The sequence below is a fragment of the Ostrea edulis genome, chromosome 9, assembly GCF_947568905.1.
Source record: "Ostrea edulis chromosome 9, xbOstEdul1.1, whole genome shotgun sequence".
NCBI lineage: Eukaryota > Metazoa > Mollusca > Bivalvia > Ostreida > Ostreidae > Ostrea > Ostrea edulis.
Window position 1 is genome coordinate 59,440,682 of NC_079172.1, and position 17,938 is coordinate 59,458,619.

The window sequence follows — 17,938 nt, forward strand, 5'->3', positions numbered from 1 at the left end:
ATGAAGCCTTAACACCAGTTAGTCAGGTAAGATGAATATTTCTAAGTGATGATGAAGCTTTAACACCAGTTAGTCAGGTAAGATGAATATTTCTAAGTGATGATGAAGCTTTAACACCAGTTAGTCAGGTAAGATGAATATTTATATGTGATGATGAAGCTTTAACACCAGTTAGTCAGGTAAGATGAATATTTCTAAGTGATGATGAAGCCTTAACACCAGTTAGTCAGGTAAGATGAATATTTCTAAGTGATGATGAAGCTTTAACACCAGTTAGTCAGGTAAGATGAATATTTCTAAGTGATGATGAAGCTTTAACACCAGTTAGTCAGGTAAGATGAATATTTATATGTGATGATGAAGCTTTAACACCAGTTAGTCAGGTAAGATGAATATTTCTAAGTGATGATGAAGCCTTAACACCAGTTAGTCAGGTAAGATGAATATTTCTAAGTGATGATGAAGCTTTAACACCAGTTAGTCAGGTAAGATGAATATTTCTAAGTGATGATGAAGCCTTAACACCAGTTAGTCAGGTAAGATGAATATTTCTAAGTGATGATGAAGCTTTAACACCAGTTAGTCAGGTAAGATGAATATTTCTAAGTGATGATGAAGCTTTAACACCAGTTAGTCAAGTAAGATGAATATTTCTATGTAATTCACTGTGAATTGCTGTATGTTGTAAAAAAAAAAAGGTACAAATATGACTTATAAAAGCAACAGGACCCTATACTGTATTGTTTTTAATTAACTCTTGGAATGGACTTTTAAATATTGGTGGTCACTTGTCTTAAATCAATATAGTAAATTAGTGAGAGGGTGGGTTTATGGAAATGAATTGGTACTCTTTTCTGTACATTTTAAAAGTCAAAGGTATGTGATCTCACATTTATAAACATTTTCCAAGACCCAGAGAGATCAGAAACTTCTAAGAGGTCCAAAGTCTGTCATTAAGCATGGCACAAATGTTTATCATCTCGTGGCCAATTAGAAGTGTTGCTATATTTTAGAGTGTTCACTTCATGACCAGGAGGTCATGAGTTCAAGTCCCACTCATGTGATTGCCATGTCAAACCTAAGTCATGTCACAAATGTTTCTCATCTCGTGGCCTATTGGATGTGTTGTAATGTGTTGTAGTGTGCCATTGCCATGTCAAGTCATGAAAATAGGTCCGAATGCTCTCTCACCAGGCATAGCATTAGAAGTGAGAGTTACAGGGTTTTTCAGTTATAACCTTAAAAACAGGGGTCTTATGTCACCACAGGCGTTTAATGAACCCTCACTGCTACGGCCCTGAGCGCTTGGTCTAAATTTGTCATACTTCACCTACATTAGCACAACTGTAGCTCTCTGAAAAATTAGTGGGACAAATATCAGAGAGTTGCAGATCCACCCCTTATGAAAACCTTTATGTATTATAATGTTTGGTGAAAGCCTTATTGTTTGCTCTCATAAATATGTTTGATGATCAACAAATAACAGAACATAACTCTGCATTTATGAATATTTGGATAAGAATTTATTTTCATTGATAAATGCTGCCAACAAAAATAATGATATTTAATGCTCCATAGTATTTAGTCCTCCATGATTATTTCTACTTTTGCAGTTATGTAGTGTAAATTCAGGTTTTTTCAAACTGTAGAAGCATATCATTGACAACTGTCATCTTTAACATGTGAAGTTGACATGGAGAGAGAAAAAAGGTTAGATGTATGCCTCTTGAGTGTATAGACAGCCCTACGATACTAGGTTTTTGCTTTAGACCAACAAGTAAAAGGAAAAACCATTACAAAAAAGACAGATCATCAAAAACTTTTACAACAAAAATTCGGATCATCATTCCCATAATGCTATTAAGTGCAAACTTAATTTGGGCCATCATTCCCATAATGCTTAACTAAGTGCTGCATACCTAATTTGGGGCATCATTCCAATATTGCTATGAAATGGTGACCTAATTTTCAATAGCACAACTAATGTGCAGCACATGTAATAAATTAAAACAAGCTCGAACAAAATTGAAAGGTTTCAATTTCAAGTTATTTGAATGTTGTAGCAATATGCTTCTTGTACTGTATGACTGTGTGTCACTATATACTATGCCAATAACTATGGCTTCATCAATTTTCTGGGCATCAAATGTCCTGGAGTTTTTTTTTTTTTTTTTTTTTTTGTCAAAAGAAAAAGAAGAAATGTTTCATTGATAAGTAATTTTTGTTCTTTGATTATGAGTGAGAATTGTGTGGTACAACAAAGAAAGCAACATCAATTGTTATTCCAATGTTACATTATTGGCCATGTCTTAAAGCAATTAATGCAAGCTGTAACTGATTGTAAATAAATTGAAAATAATAGGGCAGATAGAATAACATTTATGATTGAATATATATGATTTCATTGAATCAGAGTGGATATGAAGCATTAGACCCGTCAAACCGTCAGAAAATGTTGATTCATGAATTACATGTACAGTACTGTCTTTATGACAAGAATTCCCAATCGTAATCTTCGATATGCATTGACCTTGGAGGTCACCATGCAGTTCGAAAAAATGCGGAAGAGAAACACTGCACAAGTGTTAGATTTATAAACAATTTATCCAATATGCCAATTTTAAAGAAAATGCATTATAAAAATTTTGTTTGAATGGCACATTAGATTTGTGTAATTATTACTTCCTTACACTTATAATACTTAATACATGTCATTCATGACACAGTGTAATATTTTAAAACAAACAAAATTTGTAGTTATTCACATCAGTTTCCATCATCATATGACCTAGTTCTCAGCAACCTGAAAATGTTCTTGTGTCCGAGTATATGACGCTTGCATCTGATGCTATATGGTGGTTTATACGAAATGGTCAAATTGAATGTATTACTGTCAAGCAATATTCCCTCAAGTTCTTTATTATACTGAATTTTTCATCATAATTATGATGAGTATTAGGCCAAAATAAAATATACCTGTATTTCCTATTTCACTTCTCAAAAAATAAGGTAGGGTAGGTAGGTAAAACATTTGATTTTGCTAAAACATTAATCAAAATACAGGTCTAGATACATTACAAATACCTTTCAAACACTTTGAAGATCAATAGTACAATTTTGTCCCCTATTGATTTTGGGTCAAAAGGTCAAGCACACTCCTAGTGAAGAGACTACCCAAGGTTTTGTCATGCCCTTTCTTTTTTTACACTCAGGAAAGAGGTAATTTATACCTATTAACAACACCCTTTGGGTGGTTGGGGTAAGCAGGGGGTATTCTTAGTGAGCATTGTTCACAGTACCTCTTCTTTATACAAAAGTAGTCAAACTCTAAAGGAAGACACCTATACATTTTCTAGGCTGCATTCAAACTTATATCTGCTAGCCAAGCTGATAGGCTAGGTATCTACTACGTAGGACTATTGAAAGCACTGTATGAATTCATTAACTTTTGTTGTAGGACTAGGGCAATCCTAGGTCTTCGTTCAACTTTATAGCGCTATGTAGCTGCTATGATCTTGAATACAGCTGCGCTCATGAGGTGAAAGATCAGTTAGAGCAGAATTTAAATCTGAGTTTAATACACTTTCATTGTGACACAGTACCTGTATCTTGAAAAGTTTACAACCTACAATTTCTCGTATTTTACAGAAAGGAAGGATGTTTAGTACAGGTAGACATTTATATAGTTATTGGGTGTCAATCTCTTTGTTTGTCCATCATTTCATTACGTGTCAAAGGACAAAAGTCCCATTCACATGCACCCATTGACTAATAAGACTGTACATTTACAAAATATATTGGGGTGCAAAATATATATTGTGAGTCAGGTTTTTGATTTGATATAAAGATGTGGTGAAGGATGATGATTAATTCTGATAACTATAATCATTATGGTTTTTAGGACTATTATGAAAAGAAATCTATAGATTATGGGAAGTTCTACAACACTAGCTACCTTGGTGAAGGGAAAAGCAATTACCTGAAGAAGGCTCCAATGAACCCTCGTCAAGACCATAAATCACCACACTTCCATAGACCAGTGAACTTCTCTTACTCCAGGGAAAAACCAGAGTTCTTAAAGCCCAAAAAGAGTATATATAGCTATAGATCTAACTATCTATTCTAGTCACACTGTTCTTCACTAAGACTCACTACTGTTCACACACACACACACACACACACAGTATTATCCAGACAGACTCACTACTGTTCACACACACACACACAGTATTATCCAGACAGACTCACTACTGTTCACACACACACACACACACACACAGTATTATCCAGACAGACTCACTACTGTTCACACACACACAGTATTATCCAGACAGACTCACTACTGTTCACACACACACAGTATTATCCAGACAGACTCACTACTGTTCACACACACACACAGTATTATCTACACTGCATATTTTGTGGTGGAAAAAAGTTAGAAATCTTCATAATATTACAGTTTCTGTTTCATCCAATATACAGTCTACTCCGGATATAATGAAATCCAGGGGACCGACCTGAATTGTTCATTATATCCAAAGTTCAATATAACCAATGCTGAACTACACAATATTGCTACTGGGGGATTTATTTTAACTTCAATATAACAGATATTTCAATATAACCGACTTCAATATAAGTGGAGTGGACTGTATCTGCTATTTGTATACTCCTGTATGTGTGTTTCAGTTTTATTATTTATGATACAAGTAGTTCATACTTGGAACTTGTTCAAATGTTGTAATTTATTAAATGTGGTTGATATATTTTTCCAAACAATACTGATTCTTAAAAAAGCTAAAATTAATTTGCTCAAAATTTTGTAGAAAAATTCAGTATTTTCATCAATAATTTCAAATTTTTATCTCTAACCTCCACTTTTTTATGTTCTATTTTATAAATTTTAAGTTGAACAAGACCTTGAGAATTAGATGAAATTTTAGAAATTGGCTCTTAGTAAGTCCTTTTAAACTCTCAAATTTTGTATCGTGATTTTTTTTTGCATATGAAGTGCAAAGAGGTCCTTTATTTCCATTACTTGTATTAAACTTTTTTTTTTAATCTGTATTGTTAGAAGACATGAAAATGCATCTATTCTATGTAATGATTCATTTGTGTTGCTTATGTTGTGTTGACACCAACAGACAAATCAAGTTTTATTGAATAAATCTTGAGTCAATTTTAGTTGCAAAAAGGTCATGTTTAGACCACTAACAAGCATTGTGACCCTAGTTTTTCTTTTTAATATCCTAATTCTCCTTCAATGCAGAAATCAAAAGTACATTTCCCAAAATATTAGCATTACACTGTACTTCAAATCGCAGGTATGACCCTCTTTAATGTATGTTTAAATATTTCTGTCAAAAAGTAAGAGGATATTGAAAAATCTTAATATGTTAGTTTGGCAATGAAAGGGAATCAGATATTTTGAGAAGTATCTTTTACTTGGTATCCTGTTTATAGCTTGTTGTGAGGATGCTTACCAGTAATACATTTAGATATATTGTATGATTCTTAGTACATGTATGTCATAAATGTATCAATTTCTCCTAAAATAAATATCAAGAATATGTTGTTACATATTCTATAAAAATCAGCTAATGTGGGTCAGATATCTTAACTGATTTACAACAGAAACTGTAAGCAAAACAAGCACCTGTTAAACATTCAGTATTTGGTGTCACAAATTTCTGACAACTTGTTGTGATATAAAGTTGTTTATTGATTCTGAAGAGATTAATATCTGTTACATGCATCACCTTTTTTTTCAGGTGGCATGGCTGCTTTAGGTAAGTGAGAAAAATCATTATTACATGGGAGTTTTTCATGATGGATCATTTCTATTGAAGTCATGCTAGTGAAATTTTATGACTTCTTTTCACACCAGCAACTGGCACGCAAGTGGTGGTAAAACGAACGCGAAGAGCCTCGTCGTCATCAGAGCTTCGTAATGAGGAGGCGGTGAGAATGAGTGTGTTCCCTGCTGCAAAGCCTCCCCAGCCAAATGAGATCACCAAGATAGAACGAGAGGATTGGCCCGGGCCTCCCTGTCCAGCTGCCATTTTACCAGAAATATGTAAGATTTCAGGGACAATGAATTCATAAAAGCATTACAGTGGAGCCTCGTTAATCCGGACACTTTGGTTCCTAGCAAAATCGTCCGTATAAATGAAGCGTCCGGATAACTGAATCGCATATTTTCTATCTGTACATAAGTAACCAATATATGCCTACTTTATTGCTGCATAGTGAATTAAACACATTCTATCATTGGATTTAACCATTTGCATTAGTAAATAAATTATGATAATGTTAACATTTATATGCATTTCAAAGCACTAAAATTGAAATGTACGTGTGCAGTGTATTTGCCTATGCTTACATTGTACATATATATTAGCACTACAAATAAATATACAAAACTGTGTACCGTATGCACTAAGGCAAATAATGAAGCACTTTAATTAACTAGAAGTACATAAATCATTAGTAACTAACATAATCATTTACACATCAAACATTTCATCACACTTTTACTTCTTAAAGAGGCCGGTCGTTTCCATCTGTCACAATTCATGGGTTCGGCGGTCTGTTAAAACAATCTTCATCGTCCAAAGTTGATTTCAGAATTTCGTGAATATCATGTCAGTTGACAACATTCTTTAATCAAAATTCCATCTGCCAGAGTCTATATTTCTTATTCTATAATTATCCAAGACAATATTGGGAGAACAAACTCATTTAAGCTTCTAATATCAAGACCTACTACTGCTTTCATCTAGCCACGCACACCTATTATTTTCATGATGCGATAATAACGTAGCAAAACTCGGGTGAAACCAACATTACGGGTACATACAAAATTTAATTGTCATTTTCCTTAAAATGGTAATTTTCTCACTTCTACCCAGAGTTTAAAAAATTGAAAGCAATAAAACTCTACAACATCGTAACAAGAATCACACAGGTACATTCTACATGCTTGACATTCTAAACGTTAAAAACTTACTACATAAACATTTGCATGAACATACATGTATATTTTATGCCAATCAACAGTATAAAATCCAGAATCTAGAAGTATAATCTACACTCTTTAGATTTGAATAAGCCGATAATAATCAATTTACGAATCAGTACAACTGATATGTGTTGCAGGTAAAAAAAAATTATCATTACAGCATGATGTTTAATTCATTAATACTATTAGGAAATTGATCAAGACTATTAAATAATATGCAACAGATTTATTTACAAAATTCAACACTACACGCAATACAGATGCTATGTGCGAAAATTGGCAATACCATGTCTCGATCGGCACATGCTATCTAACTGACATATCATCACTCATCACCTAATTAAAGGGAGGTGCTGACAGGGTACAGGTAATCGCTTCAATTAGACAGTTTAGCTTGTTATACCCCCCGCAAACAAAGTTTGGGGGGGGGGGGGGTATACTGGAATCACTTTGTCCGTTTGTCCGTAGATGCAATTTGTCCGAAGTTTATTTCTAATACCGCTGGACATATTTCATTCAAACTCTATGCACATCTTCTATATATTATGTAGTTGTGCATCTCCTATTTTCATTGAAATATTTTAACAGTTATAGAAGTTACGCACATTTTCTTTTCATTTTGGGGGTTGTGCACATTGTCCAGAGTTTAATTCTAATACCGTTGAACAGATTTGATTCAAACTTTATTCTCATCTTATATATATAATGTAGTTGTGCATCTTCTATTTTCATTGAAATAGTTTAACAGTTATGGAAGTTACGGACATTTTCTGGTTTAGAAAAGATTACAATAATACCAATACTTGAGCTAATGTCATTTATTTACTGACAAAATCAATGACAAAGTAAAGTTGGCATAACATAATGATCTTTAACAAAGTGAATATAAACTAAAGACTAGGATAGTTGACCAGGGATTTGCAATCATACAGCCTAAAACGTGCCAAATAGTATTCATTGTTTATATTAAGCATATTTTTAATATTTCATGTACTGCTGTACTGTAGAATATACACTTCTGCATTCACATTGATTGCCCTGTACATAATGTGAAAATATCCATGTGCTTGCATTAAATATTTCCCATCATCTTATATGCCCCGCGGGGGTATTAGTCCCATTAGGACAGTTCTAGTTTTCTATATAATTTACACCTTGCTAAAATTGTCTGACACAGACCTTCCCTAAAAAAAAAATACTGTCCAGATTAACAGTACAATTTTCAATGCATTTTAATGTTTAGTAGTAAAAAGAGACCGTCCGGATCTGGAACGCGAATTTCCGGATTAATGATGCAAAATAATGTATAAAAATTCCGTTACCTAGAAAAATCGTCCGGAAGGTGAAGCGTCCGGATTAATGGCGTCTGGATTACCGAGGCTCCACTGTATGAATTCAAAGACCTTGAGGTGAAATGTTTGAATAAATGATTCAATTCTATGTTGACCAGATGTACCCAAAATCCAATAAATCGAGAATTAGAGAGCACTGGGTGAATATAATGTGACTTGTAAAATGTAATTGATAGTCATTATGTTTGTAGTGAGACAGCGGCGTAAAAGTCGCGGTGAAACAGATGATGAGGATGAAGAAATGCCCCCTGAGGACCCCAAAATTACCAAAGAAATAGAGGAACTCTCTAAATTTAAAGACCAGTCTGGCATAGGCAAGATTATTTATAAAGAACTTGAAGAAAAGAGAGCCCAACCAGTAAAAGCTTTAGATCCATGGAAGGCTTCGAGGGTTCCCAGTGCAGACCATGAACCTCGATACAGCACACGATACCAGTCCCCGATGTTTGCCTGTAAGTTAGAAAGACTTTTAATAAAACGGTTCCTTACTATAAGAATCACTGGACACAGCAGGTAGGCTAGTGGTTAGGGCAATCACTTCGTAATCTGGAGATCCATGGTTCGGATCGTGATTTTAATCAAATATGATAGAGTAGTGTACATGTAGGTAGTCAACTAGGGACCTGGCATTAGAAGCAAAAGTCTTCCCAATATAGCCTTTGTGAAATTTAGAGGTAAACATTAGTAGTGACTGTTCCACTTTATTTTATCTTTGTTCAGTCTTTCTGTCTGTTTTGAATTTTACATGTGATTTGGGTTGGGTTTTTGTTGTTTTTTGTTTTGTTTTACATCCTGTTGAGAATTTTTTACTCGTATTGAGACATAACCAGATGTAGGAAAAGTACCAAAAATTTAGACCTATGCTTAGCGCGCATGGCCATAGCAGTTTACAGTACCTACTCCCGCTGCAACAAGGGACATCTGATTTTGACCCATGATTCTCACATCTAAATGCCGAGCGTTTGGTGAAGGAGCAATAACTACCCATGTTCATGTCATGAGCGGGGCTCGAATTCACCTTTCTGTTATGAAGTAAATGCTCTATCACTGAGCTACCAGGACCAATACTTTATATGTGAAAGAAATTGACAGACATGTGAAAGAAATTCGCTGTTTACTAGTTGTACAGCTTGTAACATGGCTGTTGCAAGAATGCCATGTACAATAATCTGGTGATCAACCATTGGACTATTTATTGAAAATGTTGTGACAAAATCTTTCTGACAAGGCCTTTCCAGTGGTAAATGAAATATCAGCTTTATCATGGTGAAGTGCTGCATGTACTGTTGATTCCCTGTTTTATGGGAGTACTTGATATTGTGAAAGGACTTGTAAGCATCAAATTGCAAGAACATGGATTAGTGAGGGGACTGTTGATCACAGAGTTTTTACATGGATTTCAGAAATATAAAAATAAAAGCGAGTAACTTTATTTTGCTACTGATGCTTCTCACTGAATTACACGATAATAAATTCCTTGCATATATTTAAAAAGGTACAGTAAGTTGAGCTATGTTTTCAAACCGTACAGACCATTATTGATTGGATGAAATGAATTATTTGATCCAATGTTTTGTGTCTACAGTCTGAGATGTTTTGATTTTTGACAGCTCCCTCCAGGTTTCTGGATCGGCCACGTCGATACTGGGATGATAGTGATATCTCACGAGGATATAGGACAATGGCAACCCAATATCCAGGTACGCAGTTCGTCACTTACTCTTACCACCAAAGTTTACGGACAGATTTCAATAAACCTGGTAGCGCGTGATAAATATTTTTAGGTAAATGTTTCTTTTATTTCAGTACAAAGGTCAAGTTATGCACTCACTCCAAGAGCAGCCACTCTGCCTGTTTCTGGCACATTTGGAGGTCATCTTAGCTATGTAAGTGTGGTCTTGTTCATTAAAGTTCAATGGATTCCAAGTATCACTGCTGCAATGCAATAAGTATGAAGTTTAAATAAGTATAAAAGTCAGTGTTGAGTTACTTGGGGTCAAATTTTCAAATAATGACCATGTTCTTATGGTTGTAGTTTAGTTTCTCATGTTTGGGGGGGGGGGGGGGGGGGGGGGTTCAATTTATAGGTATGGCTACACATTGAAACAACAAAAGTTTATAATTTGACGTGATCTTTAGAAATAGCTCTGCTGTATACTAGGTAACTTTTATTTCCATTTGATTTTCATCCTTAAGCCATAGGCACAGATGAACTTTTCTGTGCTTGTCAAGCTTAGCACAAAGTATCTATGAATTAAAGCAGTTCAATTTTCTTCTAATGCTCCCTTTCAAAAGGATATACATGCTGTAATTAGGAATCAGATAAAATAGAAAAACTGTTCTTATCAAGAAGTATTGGACTAAAATAATCCAAACCTTGCGTGCAACCTTTCTTGCATAACGGAGATTTAAAGTTATTCAAATCATGTCTGCATAGTCCAGGGTTGAGCCACGGTTGTAGGGTTTAGAGTTGTACTTAACAGTATAGAAAAAAAAACACCTCTTTTAAAAGTGTCATCCAAGAAATACTTCTCTAGACTTTCTCATGTACATATGTTGATATGCAAGTGGTCTCATTCAGTGTAGATTCAAATTATTCAAACCATGATTCCTGAGTTAGGGTGAGGACCACAATTTGCCACGCGATTTAAAAATTTTACCAAAAAAAAATGATTTGAAATCTTCTTTCAGAAATCACAAGTCTACTATTTGTCTAATATGCAGCTAATTTCATATAGTGTAGATTCAAGTTGAATTCAAGATTCACATGACCTGAGAGTTGTCTTCTTAGCATTTTGGTCCATTGGCCTCTTGTTTAAGGGAGCAAATGTTAAACTATAGTATTGATCAAAACAAGCATAATTGAAATGAAGAACTGAAATGGAGTGATATTGTTTTCCAATCCTTGAAGGTTAAAATAACTTGTGAGAGGACAAACATTTCCAGATATACAATATTACTGTGTGATTTTTATGTTTTATTACAGAGATACTACGACTTTGAAGATTTAGGAGTCAGGAGTCATCCAGCAGCCAGTGAGTTATAAATAGTGTGTAAAATTAAATCCAATATTCAAATCATTAATATTCTTGATCATTCTTTGTATAGTCCAGCCTACAGGAGATTTATGCTACTTTTTTCAGCCTCCTCCTCCACTGTTAACACAGAGGTATGTATGAAGAGTATACTATAAATTTTTTGTGTTTCCTTGTTTATAATCTGTTCACAGATATGCCTGTAAATGTTAAAACTCCTCATTTATGTTGATTGAAACATTACCGTGGTGTATTACAGTGATTGAAATATTACCGTGGTGTATTACAGCGACTGAAATATTACCGTGGTGTATTACAGCGACTGAAATATTACCGTGGTGTATTACAGCGACTGAAATATTACCGTGGTGTATTACAGCGACTGAAATATTACCGTGGTGTATTACAGCAACTGAAATATTACCGTGGTGTATTACAGCGATTGAAATATTACCGTGGTGTATTACAGCGACTGAAATATTACCGTGGTGTATTACAGCGACTGAAATATTACCGTGGTGTATTACAGCGACTGAAATATTACCGTGGTGTATTACAGCGACTGAAATATTACCGTGGTGTATTACAGCGACTGAAATATTACCGTGGTGTATTACAGTGATTGAAATATTACCGTGATGTATTAGTGATTGAAATATTACCGTGGTGTATTACAGCGACTGAAATATTACCGTGGTGTATTACAGCGACTGAAATATTACCGTGATGTATTAGTGATTGAAATATTACCGTGATGTATTAGTGATTGAAATATTACCGTGGTGTATTACAGTGATTGAAATATTACCGTGGTGTATTACAGTGATTGAAATATTACCGTGGTGTATTACAGCGACTGAAATATTACCGTGGTGTATTACAGTGATTGAAATATTACCGTGGTGTATTACAGTGATTGAAATATTACCGTGGTGTATTACAGCGACTGAAATATTACCGTGGTGTATTACAGCGACTGAAATATTACCATGGTGTATTACAGTGATTGAAATATTACCGTGATGTATTAGTGATTGAAATATTACCGTGATGTATTAGTGATTGAAATATTACCGTGGTGTATTACAGCGACTGAAATATTACCGTGGTGTATTACAGTGATTGAAATATTACCGTGGTGTATTACAGCGACTGAAATATTACCGTGGTGTATTACAGCGACTGAAATATTACCGTGGTGTATTACAGTGATTGAAATATTACCGTGGTGTATTACAGTGATTGAAATATTACCGTGGTGTATTACAGCGACTGAAATATTACCGTGGTGTATTACAGCGACTGAAATATTACCGTGGTGTATTACAGCGACTGAAATATTACCGTGGTGTATTACAGCGATTGAAATATTACTGTGGTGTAGTACAGATTGAAATACTGTATAAGTGGAATATTTAGCGAGAGACAAATTTAGTGATTTGTCCATGAATTATGGGTATATATATTTAGCAAGAGCTACATGTAATTCTAATGACTATAGTTCCAAGAAAAATGACTATTACCTCCGGTATGGAATGAATATTAGCGATATTCAATTTTAGCAACCTCAACACTCTTGCTAATAATGCCAAAATTAAATCCTCGCTAAAATTTCTAATTGTACGGTATTACTGTGGTATCTTACAATGATTGAAATATTAGTCCAGTGATTGAAATATCGTGATGTATTGCAGTGATTGAAATATATCTGTGATGTACATTATATGTACTCATGTATTGCAGCAAGAATCCTTTACAACTTCCAGTATACTAGGAGGACAGGGTATATCTATTATCTCTCTACAGCGGAGCACCTGGCACACAGAGGCTGAACCAGCGGTGAGTTACCTCAACTAAAACATTTCTGTTATGCAATCCTTGGTCTTTTTAGGCTTTTATATAGAAGAAATTCCACTTGTAGTGAAAAGGTTACCTGTAGGTGTCCAATAAGTTGACAATTGCTGTCCATTATTTTTAAGAATGGACAGACACTGTCCGTTCTTAAAAATAATGGACAGTGATTGTCAACTTATTGGACAGTGCCAGATAAACCCAATAACTTATTAGACGTCTACAGTTAGGTTGAAAATAAGAGAAAGACAAAGAGGTACAAATTTAACTTTAAATTCCCTACAAGTAATCAACACGGATATCGGAAAAATCACTGAAACTCTTAAAACGATATTTCCCCTTAGTAGAATTCTCTGCTTCAAGTTTAAGACTCGCAATTCTTTTAAATTGCATTGACCATTATTTTATCCCATCAAAACTTAAATTTGAAAGACATATTTCCATGCTGTATTTGAATTTTGCTGGATCCAGAGGCACATTCCAAAACTTCTTCACAATACTTTTTTGTTTTCTTTATTAGCATATCCTAATTCTGAATTATTATTTTCGCTTTCATGAATAGTTTCATTTCACGAGATGGGCTGGCGTTAATTATTTCCTCATCCAAATATTGAAAAACACGATGTTTTTCAGATCAAAATTTGGCTCCATAACTTTCTCACCTTCCATATCCAGAATATAACACTCATTAAGATAATATTTGAGGTACTTTCATTAAAATCCTTAAATTTTGATTGTGCAATGAAAATGCTCTCCCCATCAGAGGAAGACATGTTGATATGGCTCAGTACTATAGAGTGAGTGAATATAAAACCTGCAATACAAGACTACTTACCTGACACTGTTCAATAAGTGAACAAAAGAAACAGACTTCTACGCAAGACGGGTTATATTGTCAGACTATTCAAAAATTTACCATTGTCAATGGGTTTATCTGAGCCTGTACATTCTTAGAACAAAAGATGTAATTTTTAAGTAGGATATTCTTTACAGAGAGAACGGACCATGTCCGAGATTCGGTGGAATTATTATCAGAATCATATTTATGTTTTGTAGGTCTATTCATATGAGAAACTAAAGATCAGTAACTTTGACTTACCAAAGGATGTGGACAGAAATATGCTGGAGGTAAACTCAATAAATCATGCTCAATCCTGGCTGACAGTAGACCAGATTACAATGAAATATCTAACGTTTGTTTCAAAATTTGAATTTGTATCACAGCTGTGAGTATGTAAGTTGTCGTGTTGGCGAGATTGAAAGAAAACCTAACACTGGAGGTCCTCAAGCTATGTGCTTGTTTGTCACTGAGAAATAAATTTTATTTTTGAAATACATTAAGAGTATGAACTGCACAGGCATACCTCATGAAGCACATTAGCGCTTCACGAAAAGTATGCTGGCATGAGGCATTGCAGTTCATACCCTCATATATTTTCAAAACTGAAATTTATGTTTCTCTCCCCTCTTTCAGGGGGAGACATTGTTTTTGTACTTTCTGTCCGTCCGTCTGTCACAAAATCTATGAATGCTTATCCTCCTATACAACTTATCAGACAGATTTGAAACTTTGTACAATGCTTCATTGCCATTTGTAGATGTGCATAATGGTGAGACAGGAGGATCCAATTATTTTCCTAAAAGTTATAGTGGATCTAAGAGGGGTCAAGGATGTTAAAATAGTTGTGAACACTTCTCCTCCTATATGGCTTATTCGATAGACTTGAAATTTTGTACAATACTTCAATGCCATTTGCAGATGTGCATATTGTAGGGACAGGAGGATCCAAATGTTATCCTTAAATTTTATAGTGGGTCTGAGGGGTGGGTGCAAAACAGTTTGTGAACAGTTCTCTTATGAAAGGTGAAGATAACGAACAGTGATCAATGTCATAACTCCTATAAGCAATACAAAATTGATAGTTGGGCAAACACAGACTCCTGGAAACACCAGAGGTGGGATCAGTCCTATGTGGCTTATCAGAGTTCACAATGTCTGTGTTCCTGTTCGTGCTTTTTCTTCCATACCATGCAGTACATTTAGGGGAGGTTTCATTTGGAACACTTCCAATTTCAGGAGCTGAGGAGACATTTGTTTTTATAAGAACAATCTCTAGTTTACTTTCATTTCTGATGGAATTTTCAGGCATTAAAATAGATGTACTATATTTATCAGTATTCATACATGCATTGTTTACAACTGCAGTGCATTCACGAGGCTAACATTACAATTTGTAAAGGTATCAAAGGCAGAAACATGGGATTGATTTTCAAGCTCAAATCCACTGGATGGATATATTCAACATCTTTGTGTGGGATGTATTTTTAGATCTCTGATAATTGATGGCTGTGAGGGAATGCTCTGTTTCAAGCCTCTTGTTATACCCCCCCCCCCCCAAACGAAATTCAGAGGGGGGTGGGGTGGGGGTGTATATAGGAATCACTCTGTCTGTCCGTCCGTCTGTCTGTCTGCAGATTCGTGTCAGGGCCATAACTTCTTTGTTCTTTGACTTAATCATACCATATTTGGCACACAGGTGGATCACCATGAGATGATGTGTCGAGTACCTTCATGACCTCTATATGACCTTGACCCTTGACCTCAAGGTCAAAATTAAAGGTTTTTTACAATGGATTTGTGTCAGGGCCATAACTTCTTTGTTCTTTGACATAGGCATACCATATTTGACACATGAGTGTATCACCATGAGATGATGTGTCATGTACCTTCATGACCTCTATATGACCTTGAACTTTGACCTCAAGGTCAAAATTGATTATAGGGTTTTGACATAGTCATACCATAAGACATGGGTGTATCACCATGAGACTATGTGGCATGTACATTTATGACCTCTTTATGACCTTGACCTTTGATCTCAAGGTCAAAATTATAGGTTTATACCATGGATTTGTGTTTGGACTATGTCTTCCATTTTCTTCTACAAAGGCATACCATATTTTTACACTCGGGGAAAGAAGTAATTTATACCTATTAACAACACCCTTTGGGAGATTGGGGTAAGTGGGGGGTATTCTTAGTGAGCATTGCTCACAGTACTTCTTGTTATTATTCTTTTATGTCTTTTTTCAGATACATTTATCACCAGATGACTTTAATCAGATATTCAAAATGGATAGAGAACACTTCAAGAGACTAGCAGAGTGGAAACGCAATGACCTTAAAAGAAAAGCGGACTTGTTTTAATTGCTTTGACCAGTGTCATATGCAAGTGAATGTCAGATGATGCTATGAAGTTTATTTTCACAAGTGCATTTATAATTTATTTGCTTATGATGTGTTACCTCTGCCTTATGAAGACGAAGTGGAGGATCCAGACATATCATAGACTGTAACAGTTGTGTTCTGTGCTGGTTTAGTTCTCCTGGAATCGTTTTACATTTTGCCGTTTTAGTTTCGTAGATCTGATCTGCTACTGACGACACAATCACGTTAGAGGTGATGGGATCTTGTTTTGTATGTTCCAATGTTTAACTACTGTTGGTTGCAGTGGAGAGTCGTGCAACAGTAGTAGCCGTTTACAAGCACTTAAAATCAGTACCAATGGGAATCAAGTGTACATACAGTTTGTAATGCTACCAATTCTTTAAACTGGGTTAGTGATTTCATTAAGCGTTAGTGATTTCTTCATTAAGCGTTAGTGATTTTTTCATTAAGCATTAGTGATTTTTTTGTTTTGTTTCTTTGGTTAGTGATATATTTTTAGAAACATAATTTATGGGTGCTATGCTTTATATTGCTCATTTGGGTAGAATTGTGGGCATTTTTTGTCAGCTTTCTGATTTTTTTGAAATATATTTACCAAATAGGAAAAAATTTTGTACCTGTACCGTATTTACATGTGTGCTTCATATGTTTTAATTATAAGTTCGGAGCCCTAGAAAGTAGATTACACAAGGATTATTTCCAGACAATCGCTAGATATTGATCCAATTTACTGCCATGGTGGCTGTTTCTTCTGTGTGTCTGTCACAAAAGAGCCATCTTGTTTTTCGCGGAAGGGAACAGAGTACAGATTTCGAGACAAGATAGTTCCCACACAAGGACTTTATGGCATTTGATATTGTAACCTTTTTTTTATTGATATTGTGTATGATATTACTGTGATTTATTTTTACAAATCCTTTCAAAAGTGTATTGAATGAAAATGCCTATTGTATGTCTGATTTTGTTTTTGCATGGGCTTTATGATTTTCCTTAGATAAGTCTGTACTTGCCTGATTTGTTTTTCCTTTGTACAGGGTGTATTCACTGTAGTTGATTTTCATTTTGACTCATAAAAGCCAGAATCAAAAGAAGTCCAGTTTGTTTAAGGCGGGTGATTGTATTTTTTATTATAGCCAAATGGCTGTTAACTGGATAGGAAGAAAGTTCCTGGGGCAATATTTGATGTTTTTTAAACTATGTTTGCTTTATATACTAGCAGTATATCAGATTTTTTTTCTTTAAGCTATGAAATTCCATTATTTAATGCTTTTACATGGAAAAGTGCAGTATTACATGATTCATTGCAAGTTATGAATCCATGATCAATGTCAATTAATAAAAAGTCACCAACATTTATCAATTGCTTCCTGTGTCAGCCAACTGTACACAATATGTTGATTCCACCTTCCTGGTAAGTTACAAGCCTGTTAATCATGGAATTGAATAG

General features: G+C 34.8%; 1 protein-coding gene across 2 annotated transcripts in view; it reads left to right on the forward strand.

The window, feature by feature from the left end:
• LOC125658265 (dematin-like) overlaps positions 1-17,847 on the forward strand; it is a 27,203-nt gene extending 9,356 nt beyond the window's left edge. For both annotated transcript variants that reach the window (XM_048889475.2, XM_056149723.1), the window contains exons 4-14: positions 3,902-4,091; positions 5,775-5,792; positions 5,891-6,079; positions 8,568-8,828; positions 9,987-10,076; positions 10,183-10,262; positions 11,363-11,411; positions 11,520-11,545; positions 13,155-13,250; positions 14,319-14,390; positions 16,357-17,847. In XM_048889475.2, coding sequence (XP_048745432.2) covers positions 3,902-4,091; positions 5,775-5,792; positions 5,891-6,079; positions 8,568-8,828; positions 9,987-10,076; positions 10,183-10,262; positions 11,363-11,411; positions 11,520-11,545; positions 13,155-13,250; positions 14,319-14,390; positions 16,357-16,470 — 1,185 coding nt within the window. In that variant the 3' untranslated portion in view covers positions 16,471-17,847. The remainder of the gene's footprint in view (positions 1-3,901; positions 4,092-5,774; positions 5,793-5,890; positions 6,080-8,567; positions 8,829-9,986; positions 10,077-10,182; positions 10,263-11,362; positions 11,412-11,519; positions 11,546-13,154; positions 13,251-14,318; positions 14,391-16,356) is intronic.
• Positions 17,848-17,938: the final 91 nt, after the last annotated feature.